At 41.5% G+C, this 15,482-nt stretch overlaps 1 protein-coding gene across 1 annotated transcript in view; it reads left to right on the top strand.

Moving 5' to 3' along the window:
- si:dkey-16j16.4 overlaps positions 1 to 15,415 on the top strand; it is a 16,306-nt gene extending 891 nt beyond the window's left edge. Inside the window, exons 2-5 of the mRNA XM_034857456.1 lie at positions 5,969 to 6,050; positions 6,250 to 6,764; positions 10,337 to 10,390; positions 14,133 to 15,415. Of these exons, the coding sequence (XP_034713347.1) occupies positions 5,969 to 6,050; positions 6,250 to 6,764; positions 10,337 to 10,390; positions 14,133 to 14,258 (777 nt within the window). The 3' untranslated portion in view covers positions 14,259 to 15,415. The remainder of the gene's footprint in view (positions 1 to 5,968; positions 6,051 to 6,249; positions 6,765 to 10,336; positions 10,391 to 14,132) is intronic.
- Positions 15,416 to 15,482: the final 67 nt, after the last annotated feature.

The raw sequence follows: 15,482 nt of genomic DNA, 5'->3' as shown, positions 1-15,482 counted from the left end.
ACACACACACACACACACACACACACACACACACACACACACACACACACACACACACACACACGCGCCATGAGGCAGACAACCGACTGCACAGCTCTCTGTGGAAATTGCCACAGAGATATTAAGCAGGTGTCGTTCGGAGGTATTTTCTGCTTCTAAACACCTCAACCTAAGCCTTCCAATGTTAGAAGTAATGTACTCTTCATGGCTTACATGACCAAGCCAGATGTTTACAAGAAAAAAACAGAGATCCACACTCCCGCACAAACACAAGCAAACATGTGGCATGTCAACAAATTCTCCCACTCACAGATCATTGACTCATAAATTGTAGTAAGGCTGACATTTGAGAAAGTAAATCACTGTCATTCTCCAGACTTCAGAGAGTGTAATCTGTTGAAGTGTCACATTCACACCTGTGAAACTAGTCTAGGTTCTTCATCTACAAATAGAGATACCATAGATGTGGTGGGCTAGGGGATAGCAATGGAAGCCCTCTTAAATGTATAGCCTACTGAGACTAATAACAAATCCTTTTCGTTGGGGGCTATAATTGTCCCAACACCTACCCTCCAATTTTCCACAGCATAATCCATGTAAATCCTCTGCAATTGTTGCTGCCCCGTTTGCATAATGCGTCTTTTTGGTGAATAGAGGGTTGAATAGTATTCTACATGGGTCACTATTTTGCTCCATTCACAACAACATTGTGCGTCAACCAACTGTGTAGTTGCATGGCAGCCATTTTGTGCCAATGTGCCCCCTTTCAAAGGGTTGGCTGAGGATAGAAGGGAAAGTGTGCCATGGTAAAAGGGAATTGTGAGTAGTGACCAGGCCTGTTGCTTGCTTACATCATAGCCCGAGGGACAAGCTTTTCCTCAAGCTGAGCCTCGTATCTTTTAAACTGATACTTCCACTATTTACAAGGAATTCCAACCGGGAACAATAACGATCGTGAAATCAGTGAATGAACACACAAAAAAGTGACTTGTAGATGCTTTGTTTTTTGCCTGTTGACTTTCTTTGTAAGTAGTGTGCCAGTTTTACAACTAGTAAGAAACCTGCTTTGGAAGCCTCCAGGACCTGAATCCATACAGGTTAGGCCTTATGGATTGGAAAAGAGTCAGCCAGCATCAACCAGCAAAACACCTTTTAACAAAGGAAATTCAAAAGGCCCATATTATGAAATAAAAATCAATTTTTCTGGGATTTGGGGTGTTATTTTGTGTTTCTGGTGCTTCCACATGCATACAAACTTGGGAAAAAAACATCCATGCTGTTTTGAGTGAGGTATGGGTTTTATTTAAATTACCATTCAGGAAAACTGTATGCATTTTTGGCAACATAACAAACACAAGTTACAAACTGTCCGACATATATTTACAAATAAAACAAGATTGTTAGGTACCTTTCGCAGCGTTAAAAGACACATTTTGAATCTTTTTAATTTACACTGTAATTACAGAATCATAACAATAAAAACAATGTATCTGGTATATAAATATTATATACTTGCATTCCCCTGGACGCACACATGGGAATGTAAAGGGTGGCTCAACTGTGAAATGGAGTAGCACATTGATAGATCGGCCCCAATGTCACAATCCAGCTGTTTGATTTAGTATCGCCCCGATATCCGCATCGGATCTGTGCATCCCTAACAGCTAAAAGTTTCCAGGTGGAACTTGCACGTATGAAATTTGGTTCTGCATTACAACTTGCATCAATCTACTAACTATTCTGCGGGTGGCTGCATGCTCTGGAGACCTTGACCCCCGGTCCACACATAGACACAAACCGTTATAGCCATTCAAGTGTGAGCCCTACTCGGATAATGTTTAAGTTTGAAGTCTGCTGCAGTGCTTACTGGGTGATCAAGGGCTGATTGACCATTTCATGATATCAGGCTAACCAGTTTATGTCCCTTAGGCCTTGTTACAGTACCTATCCTAGGAGCCTCCACTAATCAAGATTACTCCATACTACACAATGAGGAAGATCCACTAGAGTGTGAGGGGGAAGAGAATCAAGCATGTCTGACCCTGTGTGGTGTGTTTTCATGAGTGGGGGAATGGAGTGTGACAGTGTCCATGTCAGTTTGGAAGGACAGTGCAAAGCGGATACGTGTGTTTGTGTGTGTGTGTGTGTGTGTGTGTGAGGACTCAGTGGTGTGTACGCTGTGACATTGCCATTGATCCAGCTTAGCAAGCTGCTCAGCGATGCAAGGGACTGACAAGGATTTCATTCAACTGTTCATGACACACAAACACACAACTCTTTGTCTTTGCATGTATGCACAAAAGCAAGTTTTTTATGCTTTATTCTTGCAGTCTCACTTTGCTTATGTGCCTAAGCCCTGAATTATATCAAATAGTCTGCAATTACTTGCCTTTATAGACATTGGTGTAAGACTTTCATATAGATACAAAAATGTTAATCAGAATTTGACTTTACAGTTCGTAAATTATAAGACTGCAATTTTTCCTCAGAAACGAGTATTTATGTATTTTTGCGCTCTTGATGTTGCACTTCTTGCAATTTTTAAATTAACCTGCCAAATTATAAGAACTGACATGCCATTTTGGATCCCTGACACTTTCTACACATTTATGAGTTATTTTGAGAAAGTTGTGCACAGCAAATCTTAACACAGTTGATATGCTTTAATGCAGGCAGAGATAAATATGTTAAGGAATGATCTGTGTATTGCATTGCATCATTGATAACAAATAACAACTTCAAGGATCATAACACTCCGGTCAGGTCTCAGACCTCTACATGGATGTCTTCCTTACTGCAAAACTTTGAGGAGAAAAAGATAGAAAGCGCTTGAGGATGCTTGTCATGCAGGCCCATGTTGCTCTCATGGCTGATAGCTGTCCAAATTCTATCCTCAAACACAATTTGAATACTTGTTCTGCTAGTAGCAGTAGAGCTAAATTTACTAGTTGTACAAAATGATGAAAAACCTCACCAGTGATTGACTTGAAGATAATATTTGAAATCTTATTGCAGAAGGTTTTTTAAAGCTATTACAGAGATACGTCTAGTACACTTATGTGGAAGCAGCATGGAAGGTAATTTTGCTTTTAAGATGTAATTTTCCCACTTGTTTTCAGCCTAACTTGTCTCCAGCACCATTGTTTGTTTCCATTGGGAATGTGATGCTAATGACTAATAAGCGTGTGGGGACGGGTGTGACTGGGGTTGGTCCTGATTGAACATTGGTCTGGGATGTGTTTGTGCGCTTCTTGTTAACATGTGCTCTTTCTATTTGCATACAGTTCCTTATCTTGTAGCACACATATCTTGCAATACTGTACAGTACTTTTCGTCTTCTGAGGTGCTAGCTTACAACAGTTCTGGAAAGGCTATATTGATGCTTAGCAGCAGGAATTATAATATGAGGCAGCCTTTCCAGGTTGGAGTGGTGCAATCCAGGCTTAACCAAAGTAGTATACTGGAGCTGGAAAAAGAATGAACAACTGGAAGCGCCAAGAAACAGAAATAGAAAAAAATGTGTTTGTCCTATGAAGTGCATTGCCATCAAATGCACCAAGCACTTTTACCTCCAGATGCTAATCCAAACTACTTGTTTTATTTGTGATGATAGAATGATGACTACAGCTAAACTATTGTGCATTATTTTAAAAACACCATATTTTAGAGCTGGGATGATAGGGCCACAGTAGAGTTTAATGGTGAAATTCCTTTTCTTCTGGGAAAGCACTGTCATCCGGTCCAACCATAAACTAAACGTCAGTTAAACAGAGTCTAGTATTTTTCTCTCACACACACTCACTCTGCACAAATCCTGCCATATGTAAGAACAATTACATTCTGATATCAGATAACTGTGAGAAATCAAATGTTATGACCTCTCCCAAGTTTCCACTGCATAGGAAACCCATGCATACCAAAAGCAGTATTGGTCGTGAAACATTCAAATACTTGTATTGTACTTTGTGTTACACTCCTAGGCAAGATTTGCATAGTTAAATGTGTTATGGTTATTTGACACTGACCTGCTTTGCAAAAATAGTAATTTCTCAGATTGCACTAGTTTTGTAAGCAGTGATTAGTGTTACAGTGATAATAGTGTATCTGCGCTTTTATGACAGAGACTGAAACACAAAGTCTCCCTTGTACTAAGTCTTCTTAGTACAAGGGAGCTACACGTGTTACACTTTTTTGTTGTTCTCTGATCCATCAACAACCTCTGAGACGGTCCCCAAGGGGAAAGAAAGGCTAAATCGTTACTGTCAGCTTATATTTGCGTCTAGTTGCACAGACAATGATTGCTCTGTGGAGAAACTTCAGAATCCTAGGTCAAAGGAAGGACCAAAGGGAAAGCTGCTTCCTCTGTAGCTTTTAAAGGTAAAATATGTAAGGAAAATTTGTTATTCCAATCATCAATTTATTACATTTTGATGATCTCACTGAGTGTGAACCCTGAATTGAATGTCTCAGACTAAACTCATTTCTTTTCTGAATAAAATTATGTAAGACGAGAAGTTTATAAACCAACAGCGTCACTTCATTCTTAGTATCCTGCAGCAGTAACTTTTAATAGGATTTCAGCTGTGTCATGGAAGCTGCCCAACAATAATTCACTGGAGTGTACAGTGTAGCTGAAATCCTGAGCCAGCCACTTGCCAAAATACATTTCCTTCCCACAGTTATTCCTCAGTGTAATTTCATGAAGTGATGCTAGCATCTAGACTCCTCAAGAGCCAAGTTTTTTTTGTCTTGTACACTGGCTCTGTAACTGTTCACTTAGAATTCGGTCCCACAGCTCATGTACCATTAAAAACCAAGAAGGCTACAGTCAGGCCTTATCAAAATATACTGTATTTAACAACAGTGTCAACACTGTGACCTTACTACGAAACATTGGGCTACATTTATATCCTTAATCTGCTATTTGATACCTTCAAATTTAGTATTTAGTACTATACTATAGTAGAGTAAGAGTTAGTGATGATAGGAAATATTTTTACATTTTTAATACACAGTTATGTGACAGGTGGCATTTAAATGTAAAAAAGTATGAAACACCTATGGGATATATCCTTTTGATTCCAATTAAATGCACAGTGAACAGTCTGAAATAATACACACTTAACACAAATTGAATATTGTCATCCCTTGTTGGGCTCTAAGGCCCTGGCTCCTTTCTCCGTTTTCCCTTGTTCAGAGTGTGTGTGTGTGTGTGTGTGTGTGTGTGTGTGTGTGTGTGTGAGTTTGTGTGTGTGTCTGGAGAGTAGAAGGGAGGACACTATGTTTGTGTGGATGTGTGTGTAAGCATACACGCACACAAGCGCAGATGGCAGCTGCTCAGCGAGGCCTCGGAGTGGTAATTACTGAGTGTGAGGCGCATTACTTAACTCGTAGAGTTGCAGTCTGCAGGGTATCTGTATTCTTGCTTCTCATGTAGACAAGGAATTGATTTTTAAGAAACATACTGGTTCAGGTTGTGTGAAAAGAAACTAGCCTGAATTGAACTTGGACAAAACCGCAACTCAACTTTTGTGACCTAAAGCATCTACACCGTATGTAGTGCAACTGGAGAAATGACCACACAACAATTGGATCAAGTAAAAAATGCAGACCATGTTTTTGTTTCTTTGGAAGCCCATTACTGTATATGTTTTGTCTGTGTTGCTGGTATGCGGTCTGTTTTTGTGGCCAACAAAGATTGCAAAAAAATTGCAAAATGACTCCAAAGGTCAAACCAAGTTAGGATTTGGTTTAAATCATTGTAATGCTTAAGGTTTTGTTCTTTAATTATTTTACATTGTTAGTTAGATACCTACATTTCAAATCCTCAATGGTTAATCTGCATGGGGCAAAGATGGACATTTTTTGAAGGTTCTTTACAAGTTTTTACCAATGTAACTGTTTGGTTTTTGAGGTGTTATCATATGGTATATTTGACCTACAGTATAACTTCAATCCTGTTTTCCAGATTTCGTACCATGGCAGTGGAGAGGGAGGGGAGAGTGATGATTCAGAAGGCGAGAACCAGGAGCTTGCACAGATTGACAGAGGTGAGTGGCCTCTGCCAACCAAATCTTTTTTTTATTTTTACTTAAAAAATATGAAAACAATAAGAATAGAGTATAGTTACTGAGGGTAAAAGAGATAAAAGATCAAGTCAACAGATAAAATGGCATTACAGAGCATCTGCATTCTATTGCAACCATCTCTCCACCTTCTCTTTTGACATTTCCTGTTTATCTACTCTAGAGAGGCGGAGGAATTGTGCCCTCACACCCTTGGCGACCAGCCAGCAGCACAACCAGGGTCCCCTCTCTCCAGCCCGGTTACGACGCCTTCGCCTCCTTTTAGATGCTAATCTGGATCGCCATTCTTCAGAGGAAGAGCTGGAGCGAATCAGCTGCGGCGACAACAGGAAGTGGGTCTCTGCGTTTCCCCAGTGCCACAGTGATCACCACAGCAGCGCCTCCAGTGATGAGGAGGTGCGGGACCTCTGTGGCTGCGGGTCACCGGCTGCTTCTGCCAGGCCCCTAGTTGAGCCTGGTGCTTGCCTGGCTGCCTCCCCCAGCCCTGTACTCTTCAGCTCCAGTCCACCGCGTAGCCTCAAGCCACCCCCCTTGCGCTTTCAGCTGCAGGTGGTGCAGCCAGTGACACGGCCTATTATTTTGACCCACTTTGACCAGTCAGCACCTTATAGAAAATATCGGCACAGTTACAGCGGGGAGCCGGGGAGGCCCAGTTTGGATCTGGAGAAAATGCAACAGGTTAGTAGTCCAAACTATAGTTAGATACTTCATAACTTTTTTTTACTACCACCAACCACTGCCCAAAATGTTGACTTTGTAAGATATCTTACAACGTAGTTGGCATAAATGTTAAAATCCTATATAAATAGATATTTGAATAATTACATATTTTTTACCAAAATTATATTTAAAGATTTAAAACTACAACTACTCAATGCTCACTATATTTTTTCATAAACTACCCAACAAGGTGGTTCATTCATTTTTTGCCCCAAAGTACATAAAAGCCCTCACAAAATGCCGTTCATATCTAAAAATCCATTTCACTTTCTTAGCAATACAATTCACACATGGTTCTTGACCCAATACCTCTATCAATTCTGCGCCAATATTGTAGTGTTCACTATTGTTTCTTGAACAAAATACTTCAAAATGAGATTTTTGAGAAATAATCATTAGTAATGTGGATATAATTAGCAAGTGGCTAAAAGCCAATAATAGAAGACCTAGAACAGTCTGGTAAGTTCAGAAAATTACAGCACTTTCTGTTTCAATCCAGGAAAAGACAAAACTTATGTGAAATCTGAAATCTAAGAGGATATCTAGTGTTATGCCACAATATTGAAACATTTATCAATGTATTGCCCATCACTAATTTGATATTTAAATTGCCACTGTAGCTATATGTGTATTCCACTGAAAATGTGAAAAGTACCAAACAGCAGATGAGCCTTACACCCCCCCCCCCCCCACCCCCCCTCCAACTCAAACTGTGATTTGAGAACAGGCTGAGGGTTCGGTCCAAAAGTACAATGATGTATCACTAATACTACTAACCAGCTACGCGACACACACATGGCCACACAAATGTGCACGCTTGCACGAGCAAACAAAGTCTTCCCTTTCCATAGCCGGACGCTCGCCACCCCGGTGGTCTGGCTGGAGAGGGATGAAGGAGAGGGAGGCACGGATGGCAGATGTCCGCCCTCGTTTCTCACAAAGGCTGGCAAGCGAGGGGAAACGACGAAGGGGTGGAGGCAGAAGGAGAGGATTAAATACACAACAGAAAAACGACAGCCACTAATGAGTCATGGAGAAGCTGGTCCACTAATCATTAAAATCCAATAGACTTGTTGGCCCACTCCGTGGATGGGAAAGGGTGTGTGTGTGTTTGCAGAGATAGAAACTGCAGGTTTCAGGGGTCCATATGTCCATTGGGTTTTTAGAGGGAAAGAACAGATGATGATAGACAGCGGGCGGCAAGAATACGGGTGAAGAGAAAATAAGAGGAAGATTTTGTGTGTGTGTGTGCGTGTGCGAGTGCACGTGTGTTTGTGGGACTGGGGTATGCGTGGATCATCCTGCCTGTCTGCATGTGTGCATCCTCCTGTCTGGGTTTGTTGCTGTATCAGTGTGTGTCTTTTGCCACACTGTGAGTGTGTCTGTATGTGTCAGAGTGTGTGCACACTCAGTCAAGTGGAATGGGAGGTGCTGCAGGGAATACAATAGGGGGCCTACAGAGGTAGCTAGCAGAAGCAGCTCCAGTCTCCCTTTAACCCTTTAGCTGGACAACTTCCAGTCAAGTCTTCCTCAACTTCTACACCGCCACCATGTAATTTCTTTCACATATGCTGGCCAAGCTGGTTCCTTAGAAAAAGCAATTTAAAGGTGCCAAAACAAAGGGGACTTCTTTGTTGTATGTCTGGAAGGTAGAGGAGGCGTACACTGCTATCTAGGATGGGTTGTCAAACATAAAATAAACATTTTAGACCACAGACTTCTATTAGTTTTATTGTTTACTTTTGGAACCTCATATGAGAAGAGTTTTGTTATACTGGATAGGAATTAGTGAAGAGGATTGATGAAAAAATTGGGGGAATTGCATTTGTTACATAACATATCCATGTGCTAACTAACAAGGAGATCAGTCATTTTAAGATTTAACTGTTACCTATTTCATTTGGAGAATGTTGGTTTCCTAATTCTTTGGACACTACTCATCCAGGACTATCTAAGGCCAGTGATGGTCAAGCAAGGCTACCTGGCCCCGGTGTGACCAACATTAGCTTGAGCCTGAGTTGTAAATTTACCTATTTAATAATTTCCTTAAAGGCAGCGTTAAAGGGTCAGCAGCTAGTGTTTTTCTATCAGTTTGTCTCTGATAATCCATCATTCATGCTAATTTATGTCCAGTGGGGCGGTGCCTGTGTGTTAACTGAAACAACAGTTTGTGTAGCACAGGGCTCAACAGTGCCCCTTGGCAAGCACCTGTTCAATATTTGTGTTTTTTTTGCTTTCCACACAAGCCCACTTACCGTTAAAAGATACAGATTTTCTGTTCATGTTCATGTTAAAGTCCGGTTCTAACATGGCGCAGGTGCCCAGTATCTACCGGATGAAATAGCAAAGTGGACTTTAATGCCTCATTGTCAAGGGGGTAAGCCTCTCCTCTCTAAGCGTAGCTCCCATGCCGCTACGCCAACACGTACACAATCTTTTTTATTTTTTCATGAATAACACTAAACTAGTGAGCTAGTTAACAAGGCACGACCCGTTGGTTGATATGTGTGTGTGTGAGTGTGTTTAGGAGGAGGGTGGAGTGGGGTGGGCAGAATGATTCTGCTGCAGGCAGAGTGATGAATGTGTAGGACGAAAAGAGAGAAGGTCTAAAATGATCACAAAATTATCATTATCATTTTGATATTGGGCGAGATACTGTAGGCTCATTGAAGGTTTGTAGTAAATTAGTCAAAACATTAACGGGTTAAGAATGATGGTCCTTAAAGTTCTCATATTTCTTTATGATTGACCAAAAAGTCAACAGTCAATATAAATATATCTTACATTTTTTTTGCAAAGCTCAATTAAATACAAATTTCCATTTTTGAAATTCCTGTTCAAGCAGCGTGCACCCACATGGACTGTAGTCCCATTGATAAAAAAAGTTAGGCAAAAGAGCTGGCAGGAGGTGAGCATGAGGGCAAGTGCACACCAGCTCTCTTCTACATTACAACAGCAGGAGTCTTGTGTTTCCATTCTTTCGTGTGCTCCCTTCCCCCTTAAAATCTACCTCCCCTACTCAAGACAATTCGATGATTGTGTGGTCCCTCCACCCCCGCTGTTTTTTTTTTGGAGAATAGTGGAGCCGCGTGGACATGGAGGGAAGTGGGAGACCGGATATTGCATAAGTGTCATCAACCCACTCTTTAGTTTGGTGAGACAGCTGGATTTGCCTCACTTACTTCATCATCGTCATCCTCATAGCTAACTGACAGCCAATACACCGTGCTTGTCACGTCAAATCATGTTGTTTTATTGTAAAGATTACAGTTCAAATAATGTAGTATTATGGTTGATTTAATCAATATTCACATGCACTCAAACTTAGCGTAACTTTATTCAGGCAGTTGTACTAATGTTACATTTTTTGGGTTAACAGTAAAAACGTTTATTGAATTGTACAAAGTGTGCGGGTTTACAAAGTTTTGGGATTGCCACGGATGTACATAAAAGCTGCTGCTAACATTTGTTTTCAGTTGAGAACTGTATGCTGTTCCATAGCTTTCATTGCGCATTCTTGTTCTTCACAGAAAATGCTGCTGAAAAAGAACTGTGGAGGGAAAACACGGACTATAAAGATTCGGGTGAGTTCATTTTTATTCAACTTAGTTTCCCAAAGTACAATAACCAAACCCTCTTGTAGTATGTTGTTGTGATGAATGCAAACAAACCCTGTTGTTGATGGCTGTCATAAAGATGAATTGTTTAAACAGGTGGTATCAATATGAATGTATACACACACTCACACACACACACACACTCACACACTCACTCACTCACTCACTCACTCACTCACTCATACTTGCACACACAGCTTTTCTTTTTATGCAGACCCATAATTGGCAATCCAGATCAGGGTGTCCATTACAGCCGTGATGAGGTTGCAAGGTTGCTCAGCCCCCGTGAACAGCCCGGCCTGTCTTGTCGCCAGCACCTTGATGTCCGTCCAACTGCATACTGGGACAGCATCTGGCAACAGCGTTTGTTCCCATGCCCTGCTAGCAACAGAGCAATTCCTGAGACATCTGAAAATCTGATAGCACTGTCAGGAACCTTTTGCAAACAGCACCCAGCTAAAAAGCTGTTCACTGCAGTGATACCTAAGACAAAGACACAGAAAAGAAAAATGTGCTCCTTTTTGTTTGATCTCTTGATCTCAACAACCTTCAATATCAGAGCTTTCCACTTACCCCATTAGTGGTTGTACAAGTGCACATTTACTCGCCTATATAGATTTGAACACAAAGGTATTTTCCCAAGATGGTGTCCCAACTGATCTTTCTGTAAAGTGGTTTTCCGAAACACAACCTTTAATAATCATCCCCCAACTGATCACTGCAACTGTGTATGGGTTGATTTTGTTTGTAGTGGGTTAAGGGAAGCATGTTGGAGAGTCGACTGGAACAAGCCTGGGCATCTTGGCACAGAGCAGGGTACTCCAGAAGGATGCACAGTGTGGTGAGAAAAGTGACGTTATTATCACGTTGTGTGGGTTAGTGTCAATGGAACCTTATCACACTTGTTTATGTACACATACACCAACTGTAACATCATCTAGGGTTGCTCTAATCCTCCATTTTGAAGTATGGATGAGCAGTACAAAATGTAAAAGCTGATCTTTGAGTGTTGGAAGAACAAATGAGTTGCGTTGAGAGATGGAGCTGAGGAGGAGGAAGAGGAGGTGGAGTCTTGTTGGTTCCCTTGTGGTGTATTTCCAGGGATGTAGTCATTTTCCATTTATAGCCTGCCCGGCTGCTATCTGTTTAGCTCCACTGATACATCGAGATACTGCTCATTATCCTCTGTTCTTGTTGGTGTAGTTGGTAGTGTTGTTTTCCCTGTCAGTGACGTCTGTGAGCTTTGGATATGTTCCAGTTCATAGATTTTACTTGAAGTGAGTACACAGTGAGTTTTTGGATTGATGAGCCATTTGGAGGCTTGCGTTGACTCTCTCTACTCTTTGTGCAACTGCACAGTGGTCGACCCCACTTCTATCTTTTCTCCGCTGCTTTCCTTTACCTACCTCTGTCTACCTCTTGTTCCCTCTTTTATCTGTCAACCCCGGGGTTCCTGGCCAGGATCCAGAAGAGACACTGGATCTGGATGGGGCCCTGGCTTTGAGACTGGATTCAAGCGTTCAAGCATGGGAGTAGTTACAGGAGCTGAGGTCGTGGTTGTGTGTGTGTTTTAAGAGGGGGGTTCACATGGAAGCATTAGGAAAAAACAGCTTTGCCGTGACTGCTGCTGCAGAGGCCTTCCCTCTCTAGGGGTTGGAGGTGAATGGGAGAGTACGGTGATGAGAGCTTCCCAGGCTGTAGTAGGCAAGAGGGATGGCGTCTGATTTCAGCCACCGTAATAAATGGGCAGAGAGGAAGACAAAGATTGATTGAGGTGAGGTAAATGGTGCAGAGAGTGGAGGGGAAAACTAGGAAGGAAAATGGGCTGCATACCCCTTTGATTTTTTGATTAAGGAAAACTACATGGCTTGGATGTAATGTAAAGGATTTTTTGGTCTTAGTATTAGGACAAACAGATGTTTAAGGACCAGTCTGACATTTTGGGAAATTAGCTTTTTTGCTTTCTTGCAGAGAGTTGGATGAGAAGATTAATACAACTCATATTTGTAAGTTAAATATGAAGCTACAGCAGTCGGTTAGCTTAGCCAAAGATTCACCGAGCAGACCTATTTCACGGTGGAAGTTATGAGAGGCTGCCAAACTCCTGGCACAGCCTATTCACACTGATCTGATCACACTGATCCTCTTTTTTGCAAACCATCAATGGAAACATCTGTTGGTATACACATATTGGATCAGATGCTGTATAGACTGATATACAACTTTAAAGGACTCTTATTTGGATCAGGAGCAACATGACCAGGATGATCAGGGCATCCCTTCTTTAGTCCTTGGACATTTTAACAAACACTGTTAATAACAATCACCTCACACAAGGCTCTAGTTCAGGGCTCCCCCTGGTCCTTGGGCCCCTGAGTCAGTGCCCATGCAGTAATCCATCCATGTAGTAATCTGTAATCTATAGTTTAACTGAGGAGGGCTGGTAACACAGTGTGGAAACATCTCAAATGGACAGTAGGGCCTAAATTAATGATCAACAGGGCAAACTCATAACAATACAAAAACTGAAGAAAGGCATTTTTGTCAAACGAGATCCGCTCCAGGGCAAGTGAGACATTGCTGGTGTTTTAACTCAGCTTTTAAGCTGCTGCTTTTGGTGTCTGTACAAAAAGAGAGCCTTGTACATTTAGGGCCTCTGGGCCGTAAATGTCCGTCATACTGCAGATGTGACCACAGGACAACTCTGTGGGGATTGCTAAAGTGGATAGGGAGCCATTCTGACATACGCGCACACACATATACACACACAGTTGGATTGACTCTACCATATGGTGAACATCTTAACACAGTTCACATCTATCAAGTTTACTGTAACTTGTTTTTGGGCTACAATTTGTTTTTCTACCTCAGTCTTTTGGCCTGTTTATATAAACATTGCTTGGTAAAACAGCTCTAAGTGGTATTGGGAATTGTTGCCGTGTTACTGGGGCTCAGTTGTCAATACTGAATCCCTTAAGATGTTGGGTGAAGTCATAGCAACACCTGTAGCCTCACATGCACCGTTAATGGGGTCATTACACATGCATTGTTGTCACTGGGTATATTCCAGTATCAGTGGGCACTTTCTCTGCATCTGAAGTTACATGGATGCATCTGTCTCAGTTATAAGAGTGTTTGGTTGACAATAAAGATACACACTCAGGTCTTTCCGTAGACTTTCCACAGGTCCTAATTAATCTGTCTCAAGGTCCTAATCTTTCTCAGTCTACCTTCTCACAACACCCCCCCTTCAGCAGGCTCTAGAGAAAGTGCTGCCTCACTGCCAAATCCAACAAAGTAATTTCCTGTAGGGAGGAAAAAGACCAGGGCTAAATTTAGACAGAGGACTTGTAGAGCCACAAAAAGCAAGGTTCTGCTTGGAGGGGGATGGCTTGGTGAGTGGAAAAGCATGTATGTCTCTGAACCTGCAGAGTGAATGGAAAAAAAATTCAGTGTGAAAATGCTCTAGTAAGCTACAGTCATTTTCCCATCACTGCATGTTTGGTTTTCAGTCACTTTTCTCACAGTCTTATGACACAGCCACACATTTATGCTGCAAAAAAAACAAATATCACTATTGAAATGGAATGACACACTGTAACTTACTGACAATACCATAACTAAAGTACAGCAGGTAATCCATGCCATTTTCTAAATATCTTCTTCTGACAGGCCGGTTTCTCACCATGACGTCTCTCTCTGTCCTCAGAATCTGACAGGCAGCCGTCCTCCACCCAGATACACCTACGATCCCTCCATCTTTGCCTTCCGCTCCTTGAGTACAGTGCCCCCCTGCAGCCCCCTGACACCGTCCGAGGATCCTCCCTGCTCATAAGGAAATCCATCCACCGCCAGATAATCCTCTCCCCCCGCTCTCTTCATCCCCGGATGGCTGCTTTTTCTGTGGCTTCTGAGTTGAAACCAAGGAGTGACTGTTAATGGAACTGACCGCTAGAAAGACGTTTGTTTGTTCAAGCTATTGCACACTCAGGTAATCCTACCCTGTAACACGTCATGTCACTTTGATCATTGTTCTCCACATGAAATCAACAGGAACATTTTGGGATTAAAATGGCCTAAACACAACATTTCTAAGGATATTTCAGGTATTGCATTTGTAAAACTGTCTGATCGGAAAAGATCCTGTGATTGGAGGAAGAACGATCAAGAAACAAACATGGACTGTGGACCAGAGGTGGTACAAAGGAACAAGGCCAACCGTTTTGAAACCTGAATTTAGTTCTGGGCTGGATCATTATTCAAGGGAAATGATGCATGTAAGACAATCGAATGATTCCAAGGTTTCTTCCTTTGATGTGATGACTGGACATCTTGTAAGGTTCTTGTTAACTTTATATAGTAAACGTGGCAAGGTGAGTCATCTATCTTGTTATTGAGATGATTACAAACAGTGGTCACATTTGTCCGTCTTAAAAATACTACTTCTTTGGATGTGTTTTTGAATATGCAGGTCGGGACAAGCTATAACAAACACGTATGACATGTATGTAGTATAATCGTCAACCTTTGACGATGTACGTTTCTTTCTGAATTTAGTCAGGTCAGAGTCAAGTACTTGTATCCTCTTTCCTTGCATGGATTCCACTGTTTTGCAGAAAGAGAGGTATGTGGAAATAAGGAAGTATGAGAATAGTTTGCTGCACATTTGGCAAGTGTAATTGGTGCTGTGTTATGCATAGCCTACTTGTAGTGTGCCATGTTTATCCAATATTGTACCTCATTACTTTCTAGGTAGAAGAGGACCATTGGTATATCTAAGACATCCCAGTGTTTTCTAAATATCTCTTAATGCCTTGAAATGACATTCCTGTTCTATTCAATGAAACTTGAGGTAGTTCCAGAAATGAGCTGATCAATTGATTTAACATGTCACCACTGTAACTAAGATTCCGCTGAAGTGAATGTAACATTGTGACAGGTTTTCGTCCATTGTTGCACAAAATTAATCAATAAATGCCCTGTGGCCTCTTGTTTAAGACCCTTTTTTCGATAAATATACAATACATTTTGTGACAAAGGGAAAACCTCAACAACTGAT

Source organism: Etheostoma cragini, chromosome 20, assembly GCF_013103735.1.
Source record: "Etheostoma cragini isolate CJK2018 chromosome 20, CSU_Ecrag_1.0, whole genome shotgun sequence".
NCBI lineage: Eukaryota > Metazoa > Chordata > Actinopteri > Perciformes > Percidae > Etheostoma > Etheostoma cragini.
This window is presented reverse-complemented; position numbering and strand designations above follow the sequence as displayed.